This window comes from Mauremys reevesii, linkage group 7 (genome assembly GCF_016161935.1).
Source record: "Mauremys reevesii isolate NIE-2019 linkage group 7, ASM1616193v1, whole genome shotgun sequence".
Taxonomy (NCBI): domain Eukaryota; kingdom Metazoa; phylum Chordata; order Testudines; family Geoemydidae; genus Mauremys; species Mauremys reevesii.
In genome coordinates, this window is record NC_052629.1 from 12,912,888 (window position 1) to 12,940,165 (window position 27,278).

General features: G+C 45.9%; 1 protein-coding gene across 30 annotated transcripts in view; it reads left to right on the forward strand.

Annotated features, from left to right (window-relative positions):
- The window catches only part of ATRNL1 (attractin like 1), a 1,032,651-nt gene that overhangs the window by 245,055 nt on the left and 760,318 nt on the right, over window positions 1-27,278 (forward strand). For 29 of the 30 annotated variants that reach the window (XM_039547653.1, XM_039547651.1, XM_039547655.1 and 26 more), the window contains one exon: window positions 15,262-15,416. In XM_039547653.1, the coding sequence (XP_039403587.1) occupies window positions 15,262-15,416 (155 nt within the window). Of the gene's footprint in view, window positions 1-15,261; window positions 15,417-17,834; window positions 18,811-27,278 lie in introns of those variants that run through there. The other variant, XM_039547674.1, reaches the window with a different exon arrangement.

A 27,278-nucleotide genomic window follows, 5' to 3' on the forward strand; every position in this document is an offset into this window, starting at 1 on the left:
ATCTTCCTCTTTCACTTTTCTGGCATAGGCATGCAGAGAGGGTGATGGCAGCATGGGGTCCCCCCCCTTTCCTTTTACAGTCTTATTTCTCCATTTTCCCACACCCATCTTTCCCCCAAAGAACAGCTGACTGCATTTCTGTCTGTTGTCTCCAGTGCAGTTGACTGAAACTGTAACTCCATCAGAAGCACAATTGATCATATCTTGAACCATCACCACACTATTCTGCCCAGTGCAGCTTTAAGCAGGGGAAGGTGATCGCCCACAGAGAGAATTTTTCTTCTTTCTGAGAATCCTGGATTTGTAAACCTGCTGCAAAGAACTAGTAAACTGTGGTCTTCTCATCATATTAGAAAGAAGGGGCGGGATGGCTGTTGTGAAGTGTTGCTACTGCTTGGGGCTCACTGGCTGACTGCCCCCTCTAGCCACTCTCACAGCCTGGATTATTTTCCACTCCTGCTTGTGTCTGTGATGAAGCGTAGATGAGATAAGTCCTGACAATCAGACTGACTGTGCAGTGCACTCAGCCAGCAGTCTTACAGGTGTGAGAGTACTGCCCATCACCTTGGTGTGTGTGTCCTTTATTGGCAGGAGGCTGATGTTGCTGTTTAAAAGAAACTTCTGTGGTGCTGCAATGAGAGAGGCTAGGACTGTCCTTCTCAGTGTTAGATTTAAAATATCAGAGCCCCAGCCATATCAAGACTATTGGCAGCTGTGTGATTTTTAGTCTCCAGTTGATGGCTTAATAATGTCTATTAATCTTCATGGTGATAAATTAATTCAGCAAAATGATCAGTTTCAGGGAGTTACAATACTGATGAAGATATCAACTCGATTTTTAAAAATATATTAATATAATTCATGGTGTACTTATACAGTATTTAAAATTAATTACACATGGTATGATGATATAATTATGTGCCAAATATGTTCAGGGTGAAATTTTGCTCCACGTGCTTTGATATTGGTGTTGTGTACAATGTGGCCCTGATTCAGGATAGCACATAAACATGTGCTTAATAGGTACCTCAGTTAAATTAATATTCTGTTTGTAAGCTTGATGCCTCTATTTATCAGTCTGTCCCTCAAGTTTACTGTAATTTATTAATGCTGCTTGTGTGTTCTATGCACAAACTGATCTTTGAGTTTTTCACCTCAGAGCTGTTTCAAGATCAAGCTCTCTATCTGAACACTTTATTCCTCCAATTTAATATTTGCCCTGGGCATTACTGGCTTCATTTAAAGGACAGAACGTTTGCTCTCGGGTCAGCTTGTTGGAAATGTTAAGAAACGCGTGAGTTTGATTTGACTGCAGAATCTGTATTTTAAATGCCACTAGCTTATGGCAATTTGGCAACATTACAAGAAGAATTTTTTCTCCCTTTTTATCTATTTTTAAGCAACCAAATTCATAATACTATCTTATTGTCATCATCCATAGCTTAAGGCTTTTTCCACTAGCGTATGAAAGGAAAATAATATCATAGTCTCTTTATTTGAGGGAACATTCAGTAATACAATGCAAGCATTAGTGATTTTTTTTAATACATATGAGAGAGCTTTTTAATAAGACTTCCAAGGTTCTATAGCTATTTTTTGTTAAATTATAATAATTTGGGGCATTATAATGCCAAAGAATTACCCTAACTAGTTAATGCAATGTAGCACTGTCTTTTGCTTCCACTTCTATAAAATTATCTCCATATTTAGTCTTTATTTCATGTACACTATTTATTTTTAAATAAATAAATGTTGGTGTATATAAAATATGGAATTCTACCTATTGAAAAATGTGCTGTGGCTCACTCCAGTGTATTTGTGTTAATGTGTATAGGACTATTGAAAGATTCACGGGCATTACTGATGGCAGTTAAGGAAAGAATAAGTGTGAAGGGCCAATCTTAGTCAATGATATGTTGTGCACATCATGGCTTATCTTAGGAAATTAGCTAGTGCTTATTATCTATGTGCATTGTTCACTTTTGGTATGTATGTGTGTCCAGAAGGCAAGAACAAGTTCTTTTTTGTGAGTGCTTGTGTATGTCCATTACACTGTAGGTGTCTGCATGCCTCGTCAGCACTGATGCCAGACAGCTTTTCCTAGCGGTACCCAGGCAGTGGCCCTGCCAATTGTGAAGCGACTCATGCTGTGAAATGAGGGTATAAAGGGCAGTTTCCCTGCGCGTCTCTCGGTTCCTTTTCACCCTCTGTGGTTGGAGCATTAGTGTTTCTTGTGAGCTTTTACTCTTTTGCCCTTGACACTAAAAATCTTTATTATTTTCATTGTGGTTTTAGTTTTCTTTTAACTTCTTATAATCTTGCTTTGAGTTTCACTTAGAAGGCCTCTGGGCCCTGCCCAGTACCAGGAGAACCAGTGCCAAGGACCCTGGGGTTCAAGCTGTGTGTGGGCTTCAGAAAGTCTGTGCTTGTTAAAGACATTCATTTGCACTGTCTTTAGTGCCTGGGTGAGGGTCAGATTAAGTCCATCTGTCATGGGTTCAAGACTAGGACAAAGAAACAGAGAAGAGTGCCTCTGATACATTCTCAGGGAGGCAGCCCTGAGACCAGCTTCAGAACCCTCTTGGTCACTGAAGAGAAGTTCCTCAGAGATTCCTCCAGCCTTACTAGCAGAGCCATGCTGGAGGAGTTCCTGATCACTGGGACCATCTTCTAAATCTAGGGCTTCTGATCAGTCCTTACCACAGAAGCATAAGAAAAAGTTGTTGTCTCGTTTTTGGAAGTCCAGCTTGGGACTCCTCCACAGAAGGCCAGTCCAAGACCTATGGTAGAGCATGCCTTTTGGTTCACTGCTGCCTGGTACCAGCCTATACGGTCAGACCCGAGCCATCAATTCCAGGAACCATCAAGATCAGCTATTTTGTCAGCTGTGACAGAACAGTCATCCTTAATTCCTGTGAGTCAACAGCCCATATCAGTGCTGATCATGCTGGAGTCCTGTGCAGTGGGCAAAGATTTACTGTGCCTGACAGTACTGCCTAGGGTGACCAGATGTCCCGATTTTATAGGGACAGTCCCAATTTTTGGGTCTTTTCTTATATAGGCTCCTATTACCACACCATCCCCATCCCAATTTTTCACATTTGCTGCCGGTCACCCTAGTACTGCCCTCCCCCTTTCTGCAGATTGAGGACTCTTGTCCAGGCTTAGTGCAGCAGTCGAGATCCTGGGCATTGGAGCACTGTATTAGAGTACTGGCCACCTCAGCCCCCGTGCCAACTCCTGACTTATTTTCTGGGCCAGAACCAGGTCCTCCATACTAATTGATACCAGCAGCTAAGAAACCTGTTATGCTTCCTCTGGCATCATATTGGTACATATCCAGATTGCAATCTCTGAGGACCCCTCCCAGTACCATACCACCCTGGCTCTTGAAATATTCTGACTCCTTGTCAGATTCAGAGATAAAATTTCAGGTATCCTGGTACCGAGATTCTAGAGCTTCTTTCTGTTCCTGTTCCCACACTTGTCGGCGTGAGTCCAAGAAGACATCTGTTAGAGATGGTCGGGTCAGATGTGCCTGGGGCCCAGTACTGTTCCAGTCCCTGCAGTGGCCCTCTTGGATGGCTTGGAGTTTGTCTTCAATATCCAGATCTACTAAAACACTCCCCAGGGGCTCTGGAACAATTTGCATAGTGGGGGTGTTGAGAACCATTGAACCAAACAGTAAACCTTGTATATAATGGAAACTACTTCAAGCCAGGAGCTACGGTAGCACCCCTAGTTCCTGCAGCTATGCCACTCCCTCAGACATGTTGATCTTCCTGGAGGGAGCCTTCTCCTGCCAATACTGATTGATCTATTGCATTAACTTAGTTGGAATATATGGGCTAAAGGTGTTAACATAAGTTAATTGCTGTCCGTTAAACAAGCTATGGGGCTTGGTATACAAAGACCTTAGCCTACTTAGCACCGTGGCAAACATGTTGTTAAAAATCTTTTTAACCCTTTATTAAAGATACAGAAAAGAAAGAAAAATAATTAAAGCATTTGGAATGTAAAATATTAAATAAGGTTTTCATTTTAACATCTCTTGTTCCCTTTTCCTTTAGCTATAGACAGTTTTTTAGAAGGAAAAAAAACCTTTTTGTTTGACAATCTCTTAGATGGTATCAAAGATGGTGGTAACTGTCCTTTTTTGGGAAAAGAGAAGTTAGTTGAGATGGTTTGGAGATGTCCTTGCTACTGTTGTAGTTAAAGTCCAGTCTTAGAAGGTAAAGCCCCCTTGTTTAACTGTCTCTTGACTTAGATGGAATCAAAGATGATGATAACTGTTATCCCAGGTGGTGTTTGTGATCCAGCTGGAGCTGATAAGTATGGTGATGTCATCTGGGTCCCCCTCGCTCTGGCCTATTTTGGTCAGGTCACCTCTCAGGATCAGGGTGATGAAGGTCCAGGGTCCCAGGAAATGGTGGGGATGGCAGCCATGATAGTGATGCTTGCTCCAGTAGCCTCTGTCAGTTCTTTCCATCTGTTTTCCTTGTTGTCCTTTCCCCACAAAACTCTTTCTTCTAAAGACCCAAAAAGAGAGTGATGCAACAGTCCAGCCCTTCATTATTTTATCCACCAGTTAGGCCTAATTTTCTGACTACCAGTTTTTGCTCATTAACTTCTGGCTCCACATCTTCTGTTATTTAACTAGCATAATTTTAATACAGTCTTTGAATATGGCAACGTGGCCTTTTTGGTTTAGATGAATTCAGTTATTTTCTCTCCCTTTCATGTCTTTTCCCATCATAATTTGTTATGGGTTATTGTCATATCTTCTGAACTTTTACATATTTTGCACAGTTCAGGTCACAATTCAAGTAAATTCATAGTTGTCACAACAGAAACATCACAGTCAGTACTAGGATTTTTTCTCTCTTGTCTCCCGTGCAGGCGTCCTCCTTATTGCCAGCCAAAACAATCCGGCAAACCCATTCCTCCTCCATGCCACTAATTGCTACACGAATGGAACAAAAAGATCAGGTTCCATCTCCTGGGGTTGAGCAGTTTTATTTACACCCCACACCTCGGTCATTAGTGGTGTCTGCAGGGAATGAGAGGAGCTGACAGGTCAGAGCTAAGGTTACCCCTACGAATAAAGATGCCGAAAAGCTTGACTTTATGGGTAGAAAAAATATTCTACAACATCTCTGCAGTTCTGCATTGCCAATCATAGTGCTCTGCTGTCTTAGTATGACTTTTCAAGCAATATCCCAGTTTGCTAGTAAGCTACCAGAGGATTCCAGGGAGCAGTTCCAGTTCCTCTTCTGATGAGACTATGGTCGTAAACATTTTTTTTCAGCAATTAATTGTAACATTGACTATACATTTATATATAGTACATTATCTTTTGTGATATTTTTGAGAAGTTTTCCTTTCCTTTTTAATTCTGTATCCATTTATAGCAGTTATACCACATTACAAGTGAACACTTACTCACAATTACCACACAGTGGCATCTGAGATGTTGTATGATTTTCTTACACTTAGGGTACAAAGTAACTGGATTTCAGAATACCACATTGTGGTAACTTTGGGTAAAACTTGACTTTTTATTGGCAACTTTTGAAGTATCATTGCTAGTTGTTAGTTTTATAGCACCAACATTGTGCCAAGAAGGTAACATACAGGTATGAAGACAACATAATTTATGCTTCAGGGCATTTACAGTGTAAACAGATAACATACAAAGAAGGCAGGAGGTTGAAATGGAACAAAGAGAAGCATTGAGATTGATGTAAAAGTTAAGCACAAGTCTTGTTAGTTTCTCAACATCTGTCTGATATATGTCGGAGCACACAGGGACACTTTTTTTTTTTTAAGTGAATTTGGGGACGTGGGGGATGAATACAAGAGCTAACACTTACATGAGTTTCAGTGGACACAAAACCCAAAAATATTTTCGCTTACTGTTTATTCTGAACTTTGCTATCTTTCCATCCCAAAATTGCATACTTCCAGAACAAATTTGTTGGTAAAAGACATGTTTTTAAGGCTGAGGTCTAGTATGTGTAGAATGCTATGAAGTGAGCAACTGCTGTAATTACTTAATTGCCCTCATCTGCACTGAAATCACCAGTGAAATCACTGATCACACCTTGCAGGATCGAATCCATATTGTAGTTTGTAAAGAACAATGGAATGCAAAAATAATTTAGTTTATTCTGTACCCTAATTTCCAGGGTTTAATATCTTAGCCATTTAATTTTGTTGATAAATGTGGTATAACAATAGTAGGTTTCTATATATTTTTTATTTAAATATTTTATTGGGTTTTAAATATGGACACAAATAAATCAACAATTAATACTATTCTATAACTATGAAAAAGGAGATATTGTACTAGATTCATACATCTATCAAAACTGCTTTGCCACTGCTCTAGTAGCCTTAAACCCAGCCTAACCTAGCCTCCTAGTGCAGGGGAATTTTCTGGTGGTATAAGTTCTTGTAGTACCTTGTGTACCATCCTCACTATTGACCTCTGTAAAGGGTGTGGTTGAGGGATCTTTTTGGCTAATCCCCAGATACTAGAAAGTCCATTATAGACTGTTTGTAGCTGTATATAATATAGATCAGCCTTCAGTCTTCAGAGTATAGGACAAAGAATGAAGAATATGATAGTAAACATAAATTGAGTATATACACTTCTGTGTTTCATCCTGGCTCCACTCCAGTGGTGATTTCAGCCACAATACCCTGTTTATCATCTTCTCTCTGACCTATCTACACCTTCTTCCAAGCTACCCCGTGCTTACCATGCCTTCCCTAAACCTGTTCTGCTAGCCACCTCTCACCTCATTCAGATACCTCCTAAAAACTAACTTTTTCTGTCTTGCCTATGAAAAATTAGGGGAGGGAGAGGGGAAAATAAAAGCAACATGACCATCAAGATATGTACATGCGTCTTTGAGCTGAATAAGCATGTTTTTGTTACCCTTGTTCTTCAACTTTTCCTGCTTTTTTCATGTTTATAACCCTATTTTTAAGTCTTGTTAAAGTTGGATTGCACGTTCTTGTGGGCTGGGACCATACATATACTTGTTGCTTTGAGGTATCTAGCACATTTTGGACACTCAAAGATAATTATAAAAGCAAGAATAATATATTGAAAAATATGTTGGCCATAAAATATTAAGTTGTTAGGCCAAAAATTATTTAAAAGGTGAAGCTAATTTTAGGTTGGTAAAACACACTTTTGTGTGTTTCGTGCTCTATCTGAAAAATGTATTAATTATAAATAACAAAAAAAATGCAACCCACACTTAGTTAAAAAATATGGAGGCTAAAAGTGGAAGCAGTTAGAAAGGTATGGCTGTGCTTATGGATGTGCTGACTTATTCTCTTTTATTAGCATCACAGAAAAAAATTCGGTACTGCAGTTAGTCATTACTGTCTCCTTTTATGGTATTTTTACAAAAAAAGTTTTTGAAGGGCAAGATTCTGTATTTAGATTCAACACCCACTTCCCAGCTTCTTAACACACAATAATTCTTATTCTTTTTTTTAATGATGTCTCTAATTTTTTAGTCGATTGACATCATATCAAAGCAATGAGACATACTGTCACATAAGGGAATCACAATGATGTAAAAATGAAGGTAAAAAAATCAGCGCACCCCTAGGGCGACTGTGTTATGCAATTAGAAAGAAAGAAAGAAAGAATGTTAGCTCAAAGCAACGTTAATGTGAAGTTTAAAGGCAAAATGGTTTCATTATGTATTTATGCAGAGTACAGTAATGTAATTCATTGTAAGGGTCTGATCAAGCAACCTCTTTGACTACTCACATGGATAAGGGTTTGTAGGATTGAGCCCTAGGGTTGGAGGCAGTGTAGAGGAAATTCCTTACTAGCGGTCTTATCCGCTCCCACAAAAGGCCCTGGTGCTGTTCCTGTTTTGAGTTGAGAGTATAAAATATTGAGCTGACACATCTACCCTTCTATTTCTTCTTACTGTCTGTGCTCAGTGGTAAGAACATGCTGTCAGTTGTTCCTCTGAACTTCTAGTTAGTATTTTTTGCTAGTTTGTGTTCCTCGAGTGGGCTGTTCTTTCTTTCTTTCTCCCTCGTTTCCTCCCTGCCTCCCTCATTAGTAAATCAGTGGACTTTGGGCTGTGCCCTGGTACCGGGGGAACCTGTGCCTATGTCCCCACCTTCAAACCTTGTTCTGGGTGTTGCAGACTGATGTCTGTGAGTGACCCTCACTCTTGCTGCCTGAATTGCTTGAGTGAAGGTCATCTCAAGGACAGATATCTGATTTGCTGAGGCAAGGCAAGATGCTAAGAGTAGAACAGTTCAGGTACATCACTGTGGAGGTCACCCTTTACTCTTCATTGCTACTGCCTCAATCAGTTAAAGGGAATTCCTCCCTGTCTATGCACCTCTGGCCCTAGCAGAAGGCAGAGAAAGGAGGAGAAACTCTACACCAGGGCATTCCTCAAAGAGACATAAATACTCAGAGCCCTCTTGGCCTCCAAAGCTAAGATGGTTTCTGCCTCATCAAAATCCTCAGTGCGGGACTCTTTGCTCTCTGATACCACTCCATAGTGGCTTGATCAGGGAAGAGCCATTGACTCCGTTTCACAAGCCAGGACTGTTGAGCACTGCTGCTTTCCCTAGAGAAGGCTCTAGAACTGTCATCCTTGATCACAGCAGGGCAAAGGGCCATCTTGGTACCAGAGGCCGACAGAGCTGAGAAAGATCTCATGAGCCTGATGGTACTGCCCTTACTCAGACTGATACTGTCTTGCTGGAGTTGTTTCATGGGGTGCACGTTGCCTTCAGTGTCTGGGTCTGCTATGGTACCAGCATCTTCAGGTCTGGTACAGCATCCATTGATTATGAAGGCAGCTCCAAGACCAATGATAACTGCTGTACCTCAATGCATGGTGCTGATAACCAGAAAGCCTTTGATGTTACTAAAAAAGAATGAGGAATACTTGTGGCACCTTAGAGACGAACACATTTATTTGAGCATAAGCTTTTGTGGGCTAAAACCCACTTCATCGGATGTATGCAGTGGAAAATACAGTAGGAAGATATATATTCACAGAGAACATGAAAAAATGGGTGTTGCCATACCAACTATAACTTGGCGTCTGATTTGTGTCCATTTATTCTCTTGCGTAGAGACTGTCCAGTTTGGCCAATGTACACGGCAGAGGGGCATTGCTGGCACATGATGGTATATATCACATTGGTAGACGTGCAGGTGAACGAGCCTCTGATAGTGTGGTTGACGTCATTAGGTCCTATGATGGTGTCCCCTGAATAGATATGTGGACAGAGTTGATAACATTCCACTGCATGCATCCGATGAAGTGGGTTTTAGCCCATGAAAGCTTATGTTCAAATAAATTTGTTAGTTTCTAAGGGGCCACAAGTACTCATTGTTCTTTTTGCTGATACAGACTAACATGGCTACCATTCTGAAGTTTGATGTTACTGTTGTCTACAACTAGACTATGGTACTCTCACTCCCAACCTCCAGTAATGTAATCCCTGATACCATGCATCCCTGGCCTGGGGAGTACTCCTCCTCCCCTCCTATGTCTCCCAGTACAGGAATGCAGGGCATCTTCTAGGGATCATTGTTGCTCTCATAGGAGTTGTCTTGACAAGGGAAGATTGAGAGACTGAAGGGCTGAGTCTAAGCACACTTGGTCTCTGGTACTGTGCCAACCCCATCACTGTCCCTACTGAATACCATGGGGGATGCCTCCGGATTCTAGATTATCATCTCCACTGCACTACAGAAACTAGTCCCAGAGGAGGGAATATTGCCAACTCGGAACTGACAGACCATTGGAAGTCAGTACCAGCCAATTGCTACACTACTGAAATATATTCCCACAGGCAAAGTCTGCTTGTTACAGTACTGGTAGGCTGCTTGACTCCAATATTAGCCTTCACTGAGGGGCCAAGGCTCAGGATTGCCCATTGTTGGCTTCAGACAGGTCTGCATTTCTCAACCAGCCCCAAGAGGATTGTAACCTGTCCTCTTGGAATATGTCATCTTCCTCAACAGATGAGGCCCTGAAAGAGAAATAATCTTCTCTGGTACTGGATGATTTTAAGGCCTGCCAGGCACTCCTGAAAAGAATGGCTATGCTACGGGGGATACAAATACAACTTGTGGAAGAAAATCCTCACAAGATCATAGACATTTTACACCCAGCTATGTCAGCGAAAGTTTCTCTCCGTATAAATGAAGCAGCTGTGCAGCTTGTAAGTCTATTAAAACTTCATAGCAAGCTCAGTCATCCTTCATGCCAGTGAAAAAAGCTCCTGGAGCACAAGAACCAGATTCCCTCTCAGGTGTATGAGCAGTTTTATTAAGATGCCACACCATCCTCCCGAGTAGTGGCAGCAGAAAATGAAAGAAACTGCCAAGGTAGAGCAAAAGTGCCTCCTAAGGATAAAGATGCAAAAAAAAAAAAAGTTAGACCTCTTTGGCTGAAAAATATATGCAACTGAGGGATTAAAATGGTGCAGAGCAAACCGTCAGGCTCTGTTGACCTGTTGTGAATATTCATATCAGGATGCCATCTTTAAATTCCTTAATAAAACTGCCTGAGGACTCCAAAGCTGAGTGTCAGTGTCTCCTAGAGGAAGGTTGTACAGTCACAAGATCTGCTCTACATGCCTCTTTGGATACAGTGGACTCAGCTGCCAGAGTCATGGCAATGGCAGTAACCATGCACCATATACATGGCTCCAGGCTTCATGAATTCTCGCCAAAGTCTAACGAACCACTGAAGATCTCCCCTTCAAAGGCTGTAATTTATTTTCCTTGAAACAGATGAGGCACTGCGTACATTTAAAAGGGAAGTATTGTAATCCCTGTTCTCTTTCCAGCTGGTCTATAGAGACCCAAAGTTTCACACTCAGTGCACTAGTATTTGCCTAGAGAGCTGGATCAGTATAAGCTTGAAGTCTTCCCCCGCCCCCACATCCACAGCTTCCTCATCCAAGCAGTTGCATGCCTCTTAACAGCCTATTTGACTTCATCATCAAACATGGTATGCGGACTGTACCAGATCTTACAGGTTTCCCCTCAGTCCCCATGAGACCATGTTGTCACATTTCCTAAGTGTGTGGCAGTCCATCACCTCCAACAATTGGGTGCTAAGCTTGGTGGAATTGGGATATACCCTCCAATTCCTGTCTTTCCCACCTTCCCTGTCCCTTTTCAGGGACTCATCTCTCAAATCAGTTCTGAGGCAAGAAGAGCAGAATCTACTTTCTCTGGGAGCCCCAGAAGTACCACTCTGAATCAGTACTTCCTAATAACCAGAGCAAAAGGGGGTCTCAGGCTTATTCTGGACCTTTGGTACCTAATAAATAAATCAATAAGTGTTTGTTCCACATGGTTTCCCTAACAACTATTATCCCTTCATTAGATCCAGGAGATTGGTATGCTGCCCTAGACTCAAAGGATGCATATTTCCATGTAGCTATTCACCCTGGTCACAGAAAATTTCTAGCAAAAGGGGACCACTTCCAGTTTACAGTTCTACCATTTGGCCTATCATCTGCACTGAGGGTTTTCATGAAATGAATGGGAACGGTGGCACCAAGCCTCCACCACTGGATGCCCAGGTGTACCCTTACCAGGATGATTGGCTTCTGTGGAGCTGCTTCACCCTTCAGGGGGTGGAGAAATGCATGAATCGAACACTCCAGCTGCTTAATGCCTAGACTTGGAATTAACTGATTTGTTAGACCTCTTTGTTAGACCAATTTGTTAGACCTCTTTGTTAGACCAATTTGATAGAAATTGACCATAGCACCCCACCAGAGAATAGAATTTATTGGCGCAGTTCTGGATTCAACCCTAGGCAGGGCCTTTCTGACGCTAGTAAGACTCCTAGCCATCCAAGACTTCTGTGTGCCCCTCAGACATCAGTGAGAAATTGCCTCAAGCTCCTGGAGCACATGGTGGCATGCAATTACATGAACCCAGATGCCAGACTTCATCTCAGAGGGATACAGTTATGATTCAGGTCAGTGTACTGCCTTCAGATACATCACTTGGATGGACTGGTATGTATCCCTGGCAAAATCTTATCTTCACTGGATTGGTGGATGAGCCACAACAATGTGTGCAGGAGACTTCTTCTCTCTGCCTCTTCTTTCCATGACTCTAGTAATAGATGCTTCAACTATGGGGTGGGGAGACCATCTGGGAGTTTGTCAAGCTCACAGCTTGTGGTCCAGTCAAGAGATGGGACTACATATAACATTCTAGACCTACAGGTCACCAGTTCCTACCCATTTACACAATAGAACTGTCCAAATACTTGCCAATAACACCACAGCAGTATTGTGCATTAATAAACAGGGGAGAAGCCACATCAAAGAGCCTCTGCCAGGAGGCAGTCAGGCTGTGGAACTTCTGCATATAAAATTCCTTGTCACTTGTAGCATCACACCTCTGGGGGGTTCACAATGTCAGAGTGGACAGATTAAGCACATCCTTCACCTTGCATCATGAGTGGTCTCCAAACACACTTATTCTAAGATCAGTGGTTCAAATAGGAGGAATCCTAACTGTGGACATAGTCACAACCCATCAGAACTGCTCCCAGTTCTATCTGAGGGCAGGCCCCAGTCCAGGGTCTATCTCAGGGGTGTTTCTTTTCCCTTGGGGCAAGAACCTGCTCTACTCCTATCCCTGCCTTCTCCCCATACCACTTATTTCCAAGGCCATCCTCAAGCTGAAGCAGGACCAAGACAAAATGATACTCATTGTGGCACCCTGGGCAAGACAACTGTGGTATTCAGACCGCTGCAAGCTATCAGTCAAGGAACCTTTTCCCCTGCCTTCAGTCAAGAACCTGATATCGCAAGATCACAGTTGGGTGTTACACCCAAACCGTCAACTTCATGGCCTGGTTCCTCAGTGGCTAGACCCTGAAGAGTCACATTGTTCTGAAATGGTCCGAAATGTCCCACTTAAAAGTAGGAACCCTATCCATGAGAGCTACTCGCTTTAGTAAGTGGAAGCAGTTTTCTATCTGGGGAATTAACCATGGACTGTCTGTGGCCTATGCAGACCATACTTCAAAAATCTTGGACTATTTGTGACACCTGAAAGAGTCAGGTTTGATTGTCAGCTCCATCAGGGTGCACCTGGCTGCAATTTCAGCGTTCCACTTCCATATCAGGGGGAGGACTGTTTTTCTCTAAACCAATGACTACAGGTTCTCAAAAGAACTAGATGGGATGTTTCAACCCATTAGCAACCCTGCTTCACATGGGGATTTGAATTTAGTTATCAGTACTTATGAGGCTCCCCTTTTGAACCATTAGCTTCCTGTTTGGGGTTACACTTTTCAGCAAAGGTAGCTTTTTGGTAGCCATCACATCACAAGGAGAGTAGGAGAGCTGCATGTCCTAGTAACAGAACACTCCATACACTGTGTTTTTCCAGCACAAGGTACAGCTTAGGCCAAATCTTAAGTTTCTTTCCAAAGGAGAGTCTGATTTTCATCTCAACCAGTCTATAGATTTACCAGTTTTCTTTTCAAAGCTACATTTCCATAAAGACAAACAAAAGCTCCACAGTTTGGATGTTTGCCAAGTCCTGGCTTTTTATCTAGACAGAACCAAAGCCCTTTTGGCTGTCTTCCCAACTATTTGTCTCCCATGCATAATTAATGAGGGGGCATACTGCAACAGTATAATGGCTGTCCAAGTGGATCACCAGCTGCATTGTCATGTTACAACACCCCTATGGAAAAGTTGTCTGTGCATTCAGCTAGAGCTCACTCAGCAGCCACAGCCTTTGTGGGTAATGTGCTGATAATGTAGTTCACAGTCGATGCCTTTGCTATTGTTGGGAAAATAGTTTTGCAGTCCCTTTTCTGATGAGACTCCTAGCCTCACCTTCCCTGAAAACTTCTTTGGCGTCACCTAGTCTAATGGAAATAGGCAATCACTAAAAGAAGAAAGAGTGATCACTCACCTTTTGTAATGGTTGTTCTTTGAGCTACATTGTATATGTCTAGAGCCCTGTGCGGATACAAAAATGTGGATCTGCATCTGTCAAGATCAACCCACAATCCAACCAGCAATCCACTAGCTGCCTTTTACCTGTTTCTGCATCTGCACCTGCAGCAGCAAGCCGTCTCACAAGGGATAGCAACGGGGAGGGGAGGCCTTGCAGGGAAGAGGCAGTGTGAGGGTGGGAACTGGGGGTAAGAGGCAGCACGGGGCGGGGATTTCGAGGAGAAGGGGCAGTGCGGCAGAGCAGGGGGATGGGGGAAAGACGCGTTGAATCACGTGCTGCTCCCAGGGGCTCGCGAGCGACAGCACACAGCAGCAGCAGTGTGTGTTGCATCACAGTGGGGCTGAGGGATGGGGTGCTGGGGCCCTGCTGCCCAGGAGCCGGCGGGCTGGGTCTGGGTCTGGGAGCACAGCCAGGGCTGCTATGCTAGGCTATGGTGGGCACTCTGGCGATGCCTGAGGGGCCCTAGCTGCTAGACAGGAAACAGCACAGCAAGCGGGTGCTGGACAGCCCTGACTCCGACCTGCTGCCCAGCCTCAGCCACTGGCTGCTGCTGCCTGCCCCGAGCGTGCAGCATCCCCCATGCAGGGCTCTACATATGTCTATTACATGACCCACCCTCCATCCCCAATACATTGGTGTCTTTCATGTAAGAGTCTGGTGTGAAGGAATTGAAGGGTGGGCATGAAAGCTTCACCCTTGGTACCTTTTGCTTGGACACTGAGCGACATCATGGTTCAGGCATGGCTGCCTCTGTGGGAACCGCTAGAGATGGGTCACTGGTACCAGTGCATGAGATGCACATACACCCAGCATAATGGGTATATGCAACATGTCTCAAAAAACAACAGTAATGAAAGTTGAATAACTCTTCTTTCTCTAGCCAAAAAATTATGTGTGCACATGCTAATAGAAATTTTGGGTTAAAAAGTTAATCTTTTTGTAGGCAAACATATTTCCTGAGTAATGCATAGCTGATCTAATTTTTTAGATAAATCAGTTGGTAAAATAATAAAATGGATATTTTGATTTTGATTTTTTTATTGAATTAGAAACTTTTATTATATGAGCAAATTTATTATCTCAGAAATGAGTATATTTTGTATTATATTCACTGGGTACCCTACTTAACTTTACTGTTTTTTGTATTTTATGTAGGAACCCTAGCTATAACTGTCATCTATTATAAAAGGGATAGGCTTTTAATATATTATAATGTATTATTTTATTCTTATATTTTCTAGGACTATTTTGAAAGAGAGTGGTTTTGCAAAGTATCTTCATTCAGCTGTCTTAATAAGTGGAGCTATGCTGATTTTTGGTGGAAATACCCATAATGATACTTCTCTGAGTAATGGTGCAAAGTGCTTTTCAGCTGACTTTCTGGCATATGACATAGGTAGGTACTGCATGTAAGATTTACTTATCAGGTGAAGTTTAAGAATCACAGCCTTGATTTATGAAGCACATAAGAATTCATTCACAAAAGGTCTGTGTGTCTTTTACATTTGAACTATGTAAGTTTATAAGCTATTTTTTTGTTAGGATGTGTGACAAAGCACATTTTTTTGATTTTCCATTATCACTTTGTGTAGTTTCTTAGATATGGGGTGCAAGCCAAAAAAATAATGTAAAACTGGACCAAAATTGTCTTTGTATTTCTCAATGCTTAAAATACCCTCTCCCCCCAAATATAAAACACCACAATCTAGTATTTTCTTTTCATGTTAAGATCTCTCTGTCCATCTTCATGATCTTCCCTTGAAGTACTCCCTTGCTTCACCATGAGTTAGCACACAAACCCTATTTTCAAATATACCACAACAATCAGTGAATTTCATTCATATTAAAACCTTTACTTAACTAGAGAAACAAATAATTGTAACATTCAAGGTTTTGCTGATTTATTTATGATGTTAAAGCTATAAAATAAGAGACAGATACATCTCTACCCCGATACAACGCGACCCGATATAACACGGGTTCGCATATAACACGGTAAAGCTCTGACACCCTGCTCTGAGCAGCGTTTTAAGGGTGCTGAACCAGGCTGGGGCTGAGGGGTTTGATAAGGGGCAGAGGGTCTTGGGGGCGGTCAGGGGCTCCCCTCCCCAGGGTTTGGGGGGCAGGAGCTGTGGGAGGGCACTTTTGGGGACCCCGCAGTCCCAGAGTGGCCCGGGGGATTAGTGGGGGGCTGGGAGCAGCCCGCTCTGCTTCCTTCGCTCTGGCCCCAGCCATGTCGCTCGGAGGAGGAGGCTTGGGGGAAGGGATTGCCCCCGCACTCACCAGCAGCAGCGGAAACAGAGCAGCCTGGTCCCTGCCTGCTGCACTCTGCCAGCTCCCAGCCGCAGTACTCTGCTTCCCGCCGAAGGTGAGTATGGGAGTGTGTGGGGGGTGTCCTTTCCCCAACCTCCCTGCACTCACCGGCGGCAGGAAGCGGAGCGCTGCGGCTGAGAGGTGCCAGAGTGGAGTGGGCTGGGGCCGCCTCGCTCTGCTTCCTGCCACCGGTGAGTGTGGGGGGCGTCCTTTCGCCAACCTCCCTGCACTCACCGGTGGTGGGAAGCAGAGCAGCCCAGCCCCAGCCAGCTCCACTCCACCAGCTCCCAGCCATGGCGCTCCGCTTCCTGCCACAGGTGAGTGCAGGAGCTTTCCCCAGCTGCCCCCCAGCAACACGGCTGGGGCCGGGGCAAGGAAAGCAGAGCAGTCTGGGGCCACATCGCTCTACTTCCTGACACAGGTGAGTGCGGGGAGGCATCCTTTCCCCAACCTCCCCGCACTCACTGATGGCGGGAAGCGGAGCGCCGCGGCTGGGAGCTGGCGGAGTGGAGCGGACTGGGGCTGCGCACACTGCTTCCCACCGCTGCCGGTGAGTTCCTGTCGGGGGGTGGGGGGTGGGTAGGGGTCGGAGCAGTCAGAGGACAGGGGGGTTGGGTAGGGGGTGAGGTCCTGGGGGTGATTAGGGAGGGGGGTCTCTGGAAGGGGTGGTCAGGGAACAAGGAACGGGAAGGGGGGGCAAAGTAAGTTTGATATAACGCGGTCTCACCTATAACGCGGTGAGATTTTTTGTCTCCTGAGGACCACGTTATATCGGGGTAGAGATGTATTAGAATAATTCAGAATGTACAGATTTTGTTTCCAAAACTCTTTGAAAGTATTGGGAGTGATGCAGTTACGTTAAATAATTCAGACTATGGTAGCATTACTACTCTATCTGAAGAAAATTGAGGTTTATTGATTGTATTTCTGTGACAATATCAGAGTTTGGAAATTTATCTTTTTAAAGTTTTTTCCTGTATAGACTTCTTTTTTAAACAAAACTTAACTTTAATAGGCATAATATTAATAGCCTCTTTGTGGACAAACTTATATCATGAGTAGAAAAATCAAATTGCAAAAAATAAATTGGCTTTTTAAGAAATGTAATATAAAACAAGGGCCCAGTATTGGATGATGCTGAACATACTCAGTTTCTCCATTTTCCCCAGGGAATTGTGGGGACTCAGTATCTCACAAGAGGTATTCAGCAGCAATTTCCATGATTTTATGATCACACCAGAGAATCTGATCTAATATGTTCATTTTCTGTTCAAAACTAAATGAAATTGTGCTAGTGGTAGCTGTGTTCATTCTCATTGTATAAGAAGGCGTTTATAAAACCCACCATTTATAGCTCTGAAGATGCTGCAAATAGTTAAAACAATTGCAATAGTAAAATAGAAAACAATTAATGATTTAAAACACTAAATACAGATGTTAGTGTATTTAAAATATTGTTGAAAGTCAACATTGTTTTACTTTTTTTTCTGAATTACTATAGTAAATACACTGAGCCTACTGCTGTGAATCATGAAACATTTATAAAAGAGAACCCCTGAAGTCTGGGATTCTTTGTTACAGCATAAAGTTTCCCATAAATCATCATATCCATCTTCTGAAGTACATATGGAAATGTAAGTGAAGGAATACACCTTTCCTTCCATTTGGGCATTGAGGAAAACTGAGTTTTGGGAAAAAAATTAAATATGGATAGAACAACCTGTTAAGTTTTCTTCCTCTTATGATTATTTCAACAATGGATTAATCAAAAGCCCGAATGCTTATTGGTATTCACTGTTCAATGAATGGTTCTCCCAGTGAGATTTCTGAATCTAAAAGGGAAAATAAAAAGAAATTACCTAAAGAGAATATTGTGTTCATTTGTCCTGGACTGGCTTGTGACTCCACTGGAAAAGACTGGCTGTCTTGGGACTCCTCAGGAAACAAGCAGCCTATCAAGTTAAGGAAATATTTGATCATTTTGAAGAATCTCCATGAAAAGCAAGTCTTCTGCAGGAGAACACAGTGTTATGGATAGAGATAAAGAGAAGTGAGTGGATACTGAAATACCTCAGAAGTGTTTGTTCAGACATGTGATTAAATTCCCTTCTGTTGCTATTAACAATCGCTTTCATTATCCTGCCTCCTACAGTCATTGTCAACTTGCTATTGTGAAATATTGCCCGTGACAGTAAACTTAGATGAACAGCTTCTTTTGCAACCAAAATAGCTACAGAGCTGAGCATGAGGAACTCGTGGGTACCTAGACTCAAAGGCTATGTCTACACTAGAGACCTTGAAGTGGCACAGCTGCACCGATGCAGCTGTACTGCTGTAAGATCGCTCGTGTGGCCACTCTATGCCAACGGGAGAGAGCTCTCCTGTCGACATAATTAAACCACCTCCAATGAGTGGCAGTAGTTATGTTGGCAGGAGCTTCTCCCACCGACATAGCACTGTGCACACTCCCACTTAACGCCTGCAAAACTTATGTTGCTCAGGGGTGTGTTTATTCACACTTCTGAGCAACATAAATTTTGCCGACATAAGTGGTAGTGTAGACATGTATAATCTCAGTAGAATGTCAGTCTCTAATTCACGAGGCTTCAGTTTATAGTTGAATATCTCAGTGTGTAGCAGAATGTGTCGCTGCTGGTACCATTGATGCAGGTTCTATTATTGATCTTAAATGAACCATAGGGTTTCTGACCTTCAAAAAAATTTCTTCATATATGTTGCAAATGTTTGTATTGGGCAGCTGTATAAGCATAAAACCTCATTTTTAATGAGTGTGTCTTTGACAGTATGATGGTTTTATTCATGTTAAAGAGCATGTATTAATCCATTGGCACCAGTGGTTGGTATTCACCAGATTTATGTGTTTCTGCTCCCATGTTCTGGTAGTATAAATGATGAAAGATCGCTTTTGCATATAAAATCCCATACCTGGAATTGCTAGACTGATAGAGATGTGCTTCCTTTCCATGTGCTTTATTAGCCTGCATTTTGTCCATTAGGGAACTTGCAGCAAACCAAGGCGTTAAGATTCTGATCTCTATCCTGAATCACCTCATTTCTGGCTTCCAGAAGGCAGTGATAATCTTTGATTTATGATAAAAGTGACCTGCCTGTTACGGGTAATCTGCCAAGAACTTGTCAAGTAGCATTTGTAAAAAAGACAAACAAATGCATTTTTCAAGGGGTTATATATAAATTGGCCGGCTGATGTCAAAGGTTTGGCAGGCTTGGAGCAGTGGATATATTTAGGTCAGTTGTTAAATTTCCTGTTTCAATTATCCCTAAAATAAAAACAGAAGAATAAATGTGTGTGTGTCTATATTAAACACTAACACTTGTAACACTTTTCAGATAGTGCTTAGATGTTCAAAACTCAGTGAATAACAGGAATAAAAGACAACAAATCAAACAGTACCTTGATTCTTCAGGTGAAGCATGGAACTACATCAAATTCCACATTAAAAGATTCACGATGTGCAGCATGTACATTGTCCCATGAAGTGGCACTCCTATTGCTTGGGAGATATACAGCATAATGTGCATACTACCATTTCTTTTCTAAAGATGAAAATTAAAATGCCATAGTCACAAATAATCTAAAGAAAAAAAGTTACTTAAGGGGTTAAGGAAGATTGGCTTGATATTTGGAAGTAAAATTAAGGACTGGCCATAATTTTCCCTCATAGTCAATATTTGCAAGATCCAATACTTTATTGCATCAGTCATTTCCTGGCAATGGTCATCCAGCCAATTATCTCAATGGCTAGAATTGCTGGTGTCATACATAGGCTTATCTTCCCCCATCCATGCACACTTTTGATTCACTGCTCACTCCTTCCCATTAGTGACGAATGAGGAGAGAAGCTGTGCAAACAGAATGAGAAATTTCTTATCTGATAATTTTCTTTGTGTTAGCAGCTTCTCTACTTATTCATCCCACCCTGGTAGTCTTCTAAATGACCAGAATACAAATTGAAAATTTTCTCTAAAGGGAGACTAAACATATAATTCTCTTAAGGTTAATTAATGCATTATATCAAGTTGTCCTAATGCAAATAATTTATTGCAAGAGTGTTTCTGCAGCTTTGGAAGAACTCTTCTGTTGGCCTGAACAGAAGGGCAGGCTTAGTCCTGGAGACCCTATTAACAATATTGAGCTGCCTCCAAATTCTAAAGGTGTGGGGCATTAACCCATCAGTTACAAATGAGAAGAGAAGCTGCTAACAGAAAATTATTGGGTAAGAAATTTTTCATTCCTTCTACTGCAGCTGCTCAAAATGGTTTAAAAAAAAAAAAAAGATTGACAGGGAAAAGGATGACATGAAGAAAGATTAAGAAAAAAGATGGGGAGGGGGAAGGGAAGCAGAAAGGAGATAATTAATTGGAGTGCAATAAAATGGGCCTTAGTGAGATTGATAGAGACCAAATTATTGGGGTCCCAATTGTGTTACACTTCAAGAATTATGTGGGTTAACAAAGTTTGCATTTAGCTGGACTTGAATGTACTTATATCACGGTGAAAAACACACTCTACAAAGATGAGATTACAGCTGTTTCATATGATGTGTATCACTTAATCATAGACTGACAAGGTGTGTGAGGTAATATCTTCTACTGGACCAACTTCTCTTTGTGTGAGAGGGAAGCGTTTGAGTTTACACAGAGCTTTTATTTAATCATAGTGTTGCATTCTGTTAATATCCACAATAATTTGATGAACTGTTCTAAATGTCAAATACTGTAATAGTGCATGAAGATGGCAACTATTCTTCTTCAAGTGATTGCTCATGTGTATTCCACAATAGGTGTGTGTGCTTGCCACGTGCACCGGTGCCAGAAGTTTTTCCCCTAGCAGTACCCGTAGGGGAGTGCCCCAGCTACCCCTGGAGTGGTGCCTCCATGGCACAGCATAAGGGGTGCTGCACACATCCCCCACCATCAGTTCCTTCTTGCCGCCAGTGAAGGTGCTTCGGAACTGCTCTACTCCAGCTTTGCTGTAGCTCATCCCCGAAACTGCTTGTTTGTTCAGTGTATGATACCTGTAGTTAGTTAGTTAGTTTAGTTTAGCTAGAGTGCGCAGGCCGAGGCATGCCCCGTGCCCTGGGTTTTAAATCATGCAACACTTGTAGGCGATCTATGCCACTGAGTGATCCGCACTCAGACTGTCTACTCTGTTTGGGGGAAACCCATCTCAGCGATTGCTGCAAGATTTGCAAGTTGTTTAAGCCTTGGACTAAGAGAGAAAGGGACATTAGGGTCTGGGTTATTCTGATGGAGCGGGCGCTGACCGCGGCTACGGTGCGCCACTCTGAGTCAGCACCGGGCACCGCGGTGTTGGTGCGTGATGACCCTCCAGCACCATCTACTAGTCAGCACTGTTCCCCATCCACGGGGCATGCCAAGAATGTTAGGGAGAGGCCTTCTTCGCCGCGGCACGGAGTAAACCTGAGACAGAGGCTAGGCCCGCATTGGGCAGTCTTCGATCCCCACCGGCCTCTAGGCTTCTGAATCAAGTCGAGCAGAGTAGCCCGGCCCATTCAGAGCAGGCATCCCTGGATGTCTTCCACACCGGAGTGGCCCGGGATGTTATATCCATGCCAGTACCAGGAGCACTGCTGATGTCAGCCCCGCGCTCCAGAGGCAAGCCACCACTGGGATCTCTGCAGTCACCTCCGGCTCGGCACTGGTCTCGGTTGAGGGGACGTTCCCGATGCTGTTCGCTGCCCAGCGACCATTCAGGGCAAAGTCCACGTGGATTGCCCTCGATGCCCACCAGGTTGTCTGGTTGGGTTCCGTCTGACCGAGACTCTCAGCACCACTCCACCTCGAGGAGTGAATGCCGTCGAGACCAAGGGAGATGTTGCCAAAGGTCCTTGTCTTGGAGGGGCTATTGCAGCGGGTCATGGCACGAATGTCAACGTTGTTCCCATTTGGTGTCCTGCTCCTGGACACTGCCATGGCATCGCCTCTGCAGCCCCGGGCGTTGATCGCCGTCGTCTCGCCGTTGCGGGTTTGCCCGCCAGAGCCAGTCGCGGAGCAGCTGTTACTGACGGTACCGGTCCTCCACGTTGGGATTGTGGTTCCGAGGTCAGTATCGCTCCCGGAGTCACCGCTCCTCCCGGTCCAGGGAAAGTGGCAGGTCGTATTTCAGCCCGGCTTCCCTTTGTAGTCATCCATCGATAGGTCAGGCCCCCGGTGGGGGCTCGCTCGGTGGCCAGAGCCTCAGAAGGACCATTGGCCTCCTCTCCAGACCTCTGAGGAAGGAATCGGTGGGACATACATTTTTGGCACCGTGCCCAGAGACGGACCAGGTGGTGGACCCTCCAGTGCCAGTGGACCCCCAAAGTACCGCGCCAGCCTCCTCACCCTCCCCGGATGAGGCAATTATGGCCCCTCTTCCCTCCGTCCCACAGGAGGACTTTAGGGCTCACCAAGAACTCTTAAAAAGGGTGGCATCAAGCCTCCACCTCTGAGCAGAGGAGATGGAGGAGCCCTCGGACTCTCTATTTAACTTGCTGTCGTCCTCTGCACTGGGCAGGGTGGCCTTGCCTCTCCATGAAGGTGTGGCGAAAATTTCAAATGCCCTGTGGCAAACCATGGCCTCATTGGCCCCCATCTTTCATTGTCCTCCTGCTCTCTGGGCTGTCCAGCGAGGCGCAGACCTCCCTGCAGGACCTCCCGTTTGACGGCAAAGCTCTGTTTGCGGAACAAACGGATGCAAAGCTGCATGGACTGAGACTCCTGCATGACTCTCCAGACTCTGGGTCTCTATGTTCTGGCTCTGGCTAAACCTAAGTTCAACCGTAGCAGACTCCCACTCAGGGCACCCACCCAAAATAGGAGACCGCTTATGAGAAGTCTCGGCCTGTGCCCCAGCCTGGATCCTCCAAGGGTAAGCAAGCGGGGAAAAGGTGGTTTTGACGGGACGCCTGGGAGTGCCTTCCCAGTTCTCATCGGGATCCACTCTCAATAAAGCTTCCCGTCTCCAATCGGTTATGGGCTTTCCTCCTGGAGTGGTCGCAGCTGACCACAGACCGATGGGTCCTCAACACCACCTCCCGGGGCTACACCCTCCAGTTTACTTCCTCCCCGCCCAACCACCATCTGCCCCATCCCTCCCGAGGGACCCCTTGCATGAGGCTCTGCTTGAGCAGAAGGTGGGGCAGCTCCTGGGCCTGGGAGTGGTGGAAGCGGTGCCTGGGGAGTTCAAAGGGAAGGGGTACTACTCCTGCTATTTCCTTATCCCGAAGGCCAAAGGTGGGCTCGGGCCCATCTTGGACCTGCGAGGCCTGAACCAATACATGGTGAAGCTCAAGTTCCACATGGTCTCCCTGGCCTCCATCATCCCCTCCCTGGATCCCAGGGACTAGTGCGCCGGCCTCAATCTGCAGCACGTGTACTTCCACGTTCATATATTTGAGGGCCACAGACACTTTCTCCGTTTCATGGTGGGGCAGGAACACTACCAATTTATGGTCCTCCCATTTGGCCTGTCCACTGCCCCGAGGGTATTTATGAAATCAGGGCCGGCTTTAGGAAGTGCAGGGCCTGATTTGGCGGGGCCCCAGCAGGGATGACTCACCCGGTGGCGCTCTGGTTCTCCGCTCTGGGTCTTCCGCGGCACTGAAGGATATGCTGCCGAAGACCTGATAGGGAACCGCCCGGTGAGTACACCCCCCCATCTGACCTCCCCGCCATGTCCTGCCCCCACTGCCCCCTCAGAAACCGTAACCCATCAACCCCCCATGCTCCTTGTCCCCTAACCACCCCCTCCTGAGACCCCCACCTTAACTGACCCCCCAGGACCCCACCCCTACCCAACTCGCCCCACTCCCTGTCCCCTGACTGCCCCAACCCCATACACCACCACCCCAACAGACCCCCGGAACTCACATGCCTACCCAACCCCCCCCTTCCCCATCCCCTGACTGCCCCCCAGAACCTCTGTCCAAACCAACCCCCCCCCCCCATTCCCAGTCCCGGGGACTCCCTGCCTCTGCATTATCCAACCCCCCTCCCGGCCTCTTACCATGCTGCTTACCCCCGCCGGAGCTGTGCCAGGGCCGGGCCCGGGGCCCGGGCCAGAGCCACACCACCCGACCGGGGCCAGAGCCGCACCGCCCGGCCAGAGTTGGGGCCGGGGCTGGGGCTGCTCGGCCGGAGTTGGACTGGGCCAGGCCGGGCCGTGCCGCGTCTCCCTGGAGCCCTCCTCTCGCCCCCTCACCCCAGCTCACCTTGCAAAGCTGCTGCTTGTTTCTGAACCCACCCAGGCTTCCAGCGCAAACATCTGATTTGTGGGAAGCAGGAGAGGGGGAGGAGAAGGGGAGGTGGAGTGTTCAGGGGAGGAGGGGGAAGTGAGCTGGGGCCGGGGGCAGGGTGGACAGCTGCCGGAGCTTGGGAACCGGCTCCAGCTCACCACTGGGCATGGGGCCCTCTTAGACGCGAGACCCAATTCAGGGGAATCGGGGGAATTGGCCTAAAGCCGGCCCTGCATGAAATGTATGTTGGTGGTGGCGGTCTACCTCAGGCGTCAAGGGGTCCAGATCTTCCCCTGTCTAGATGACTGGTTGGTCAAGGGCAGCTCCCGGTCGCAGGTGCGGGATCACGTGGCACTCCTTCTGTCCAGGTGCACCACTTTGAGCCTGTTGGTAAACAACACCAAGTCAACGTTAGTCCTGGTTCAACGCATAGAGTTTATCAGGGCAGTCCTGGATCCCTCGTCGGCCAGAGCCTCCCTCCCACCAGACAGGTTTGAGACTCTGAAGGGCCTCATAGACACGGTCACAAGGTTTCCGGTGATAACTGCCAGAGCATGCCTCCAGCTCTTGGGTCACATGTCGGTGTGGATGTATGTGGTCCACCACGCCAGACTCAGATGAGGCCCCTCCAGCTCTGGTTGGCCTTGGAGTTCTCCCAGGCCAGGGACAGGATGGACTAAGTCCTCACAGTACCCGAGCCAGTGATCACCTCTCTATGGTGGTGGTCCTCCCCGAGAAACATGTTCCAAGGGGTCCCGTTCAAGGACAGGGCCCCATTGCTGGAGTTGGTGTCCGACACGTCAGACCTGGGATGCGGGGCCCATGTGGGGAACGTTCAGACCCAAGGTCTGTGATCAGCTCAGGATCTGACCCTCCACATAAATGTCAAGGAGCTCGGGGCAGTACGGCTGGCGTGCATGGCCTTCTGCTCGTACCTGGAGGGCTGGGTGGTCAGGGTCCTCATGGACAACACAGCCTCGATGTTATACATCAACAGGCAAGGCGGGGCCCAATTCTCTGCCCTCTGCCATGAAGCCCTCAGGCTGTGGGATTTTTGTATAGCCTACGACATCTGACTACAGGCCTTCGATCTGCCGGGCTCCCAGAACGCACGCGCAGATTGCTTGAGCAGGAACTTCTCTCAGCACGAGTGGTCTCTCCACCCAGAGGTGGGGCACAGACTTTGCCAAGTGTGGGGAACTTCCCAGATGAACCTGTTTGTGATTCAACAGAACCGTCGCTGCCCCCGGTTCTGCTCCAGGTCGGGGCTGGGACAGGGCACTATCTCTGATGCCTTTCTCCTATCCCGGTCAGGCCAGTTTCTCTATGCCTTTCTCTCATTCCCACTGGCAAGGTCCTGGAAAAGATAAAGACGGACAGGCCTGGTCCTTCTGATTGCCCCGGCATGGCCCAGGCAGCATTGGTACCAGACCCTCATGGGCCTGGTGCTCGCCCCGCCGTGGCTGTTGCCATTGCCATCCTGCCCGGACCTGCTCTCCCAGAACCAGGGCAGCCTCCTCCATCCCAACCTAACTGTACTCCACCTCATGGCATGGCTGCTCAATGGTTCGGTCAGGAGCAAAGCATGTGCTCAGAAAGGGTTCAGCGCATCCTCCTAGAAAGTAGGCCCTCCACGCACTGAGCCTTCTTGGCAAAGTGGTCTCGATTTTCCAGATGGGTGGACGAGTGGGGCATTTCCCCGGTGGCTGCCCTGATCCAGCTTTTTCTGGACTACCTCCTTCACCTTGGATCCCAGAGCGTGGCACCCTCATCAGTCAGGATGCACCTGGTGGCCATATTGGCCTTCCATCCACCGATGCAGGGCCACACGGTATTCTCCCATGCTATGACTGGCCGATTCCTTAAGGGGTTAGATTGCCTCTTCCCATATGTTAGGCAGTGGGACCTAAACCTGGTGTTGGCCCATCTCATGGGGCCCCTGTTTGAGCTGCTAGCCACGTGCTCCTGGTCACATGTCTTGTGGAAGGTGGCCTTCCTGGTTGCAATCACGTCAGCTAGGCGCATCTCAGAGTTCAGGGCCCTGATCTCCGAGCCCCCATACATGGTGTTTCATAAGGATAAGGTTCAGCTCCGCCCACACCCCTTGTTCCTCCGAAAGATGGTCTCTGCCTATCACATGGGTCAGGACATTTTTCTGATGGTCCTCTGCCCCAAGCCCCATGCGTCCAGTGAGGAGCGCTGCCTCCACACACTGGTTGTGAGACAGGCTCTGGCTTTCTACCTGGAGCGGACTAAGCCATTTAGAAAGTCCTCGCAACTGTTCATCACCTTGGCTGAGTGCATGAAAGATCGGCCGATCTCCACTCATAGGCTCTCCAACTGGATCATCTCGTGCATCCGTACTTGTTATGACCTGGTGGGAATCCCTCCGGCACCAATTGTGAAAGTGCACTCGACTTGGGCGCAGGCTTCGTTGTCTGCCTTTTTGGCCCGTGTCCCCATTTAGGACATTTGTAGGGCTGCTACATGGTCTTGAGTTCACACGTTCACCTCACATTATGTGATCGTTTCCCAGACCAGGGATGACGCCGGGTTTGGCAGGGATGTGCTCCGCCCCGAGAATTTGTGAATTCCTACCCACCTCCAACAGATATTGCTTGGAATCACCTATTGTGGAATACACATGAGCAATCACTTGAAGAAAAGAC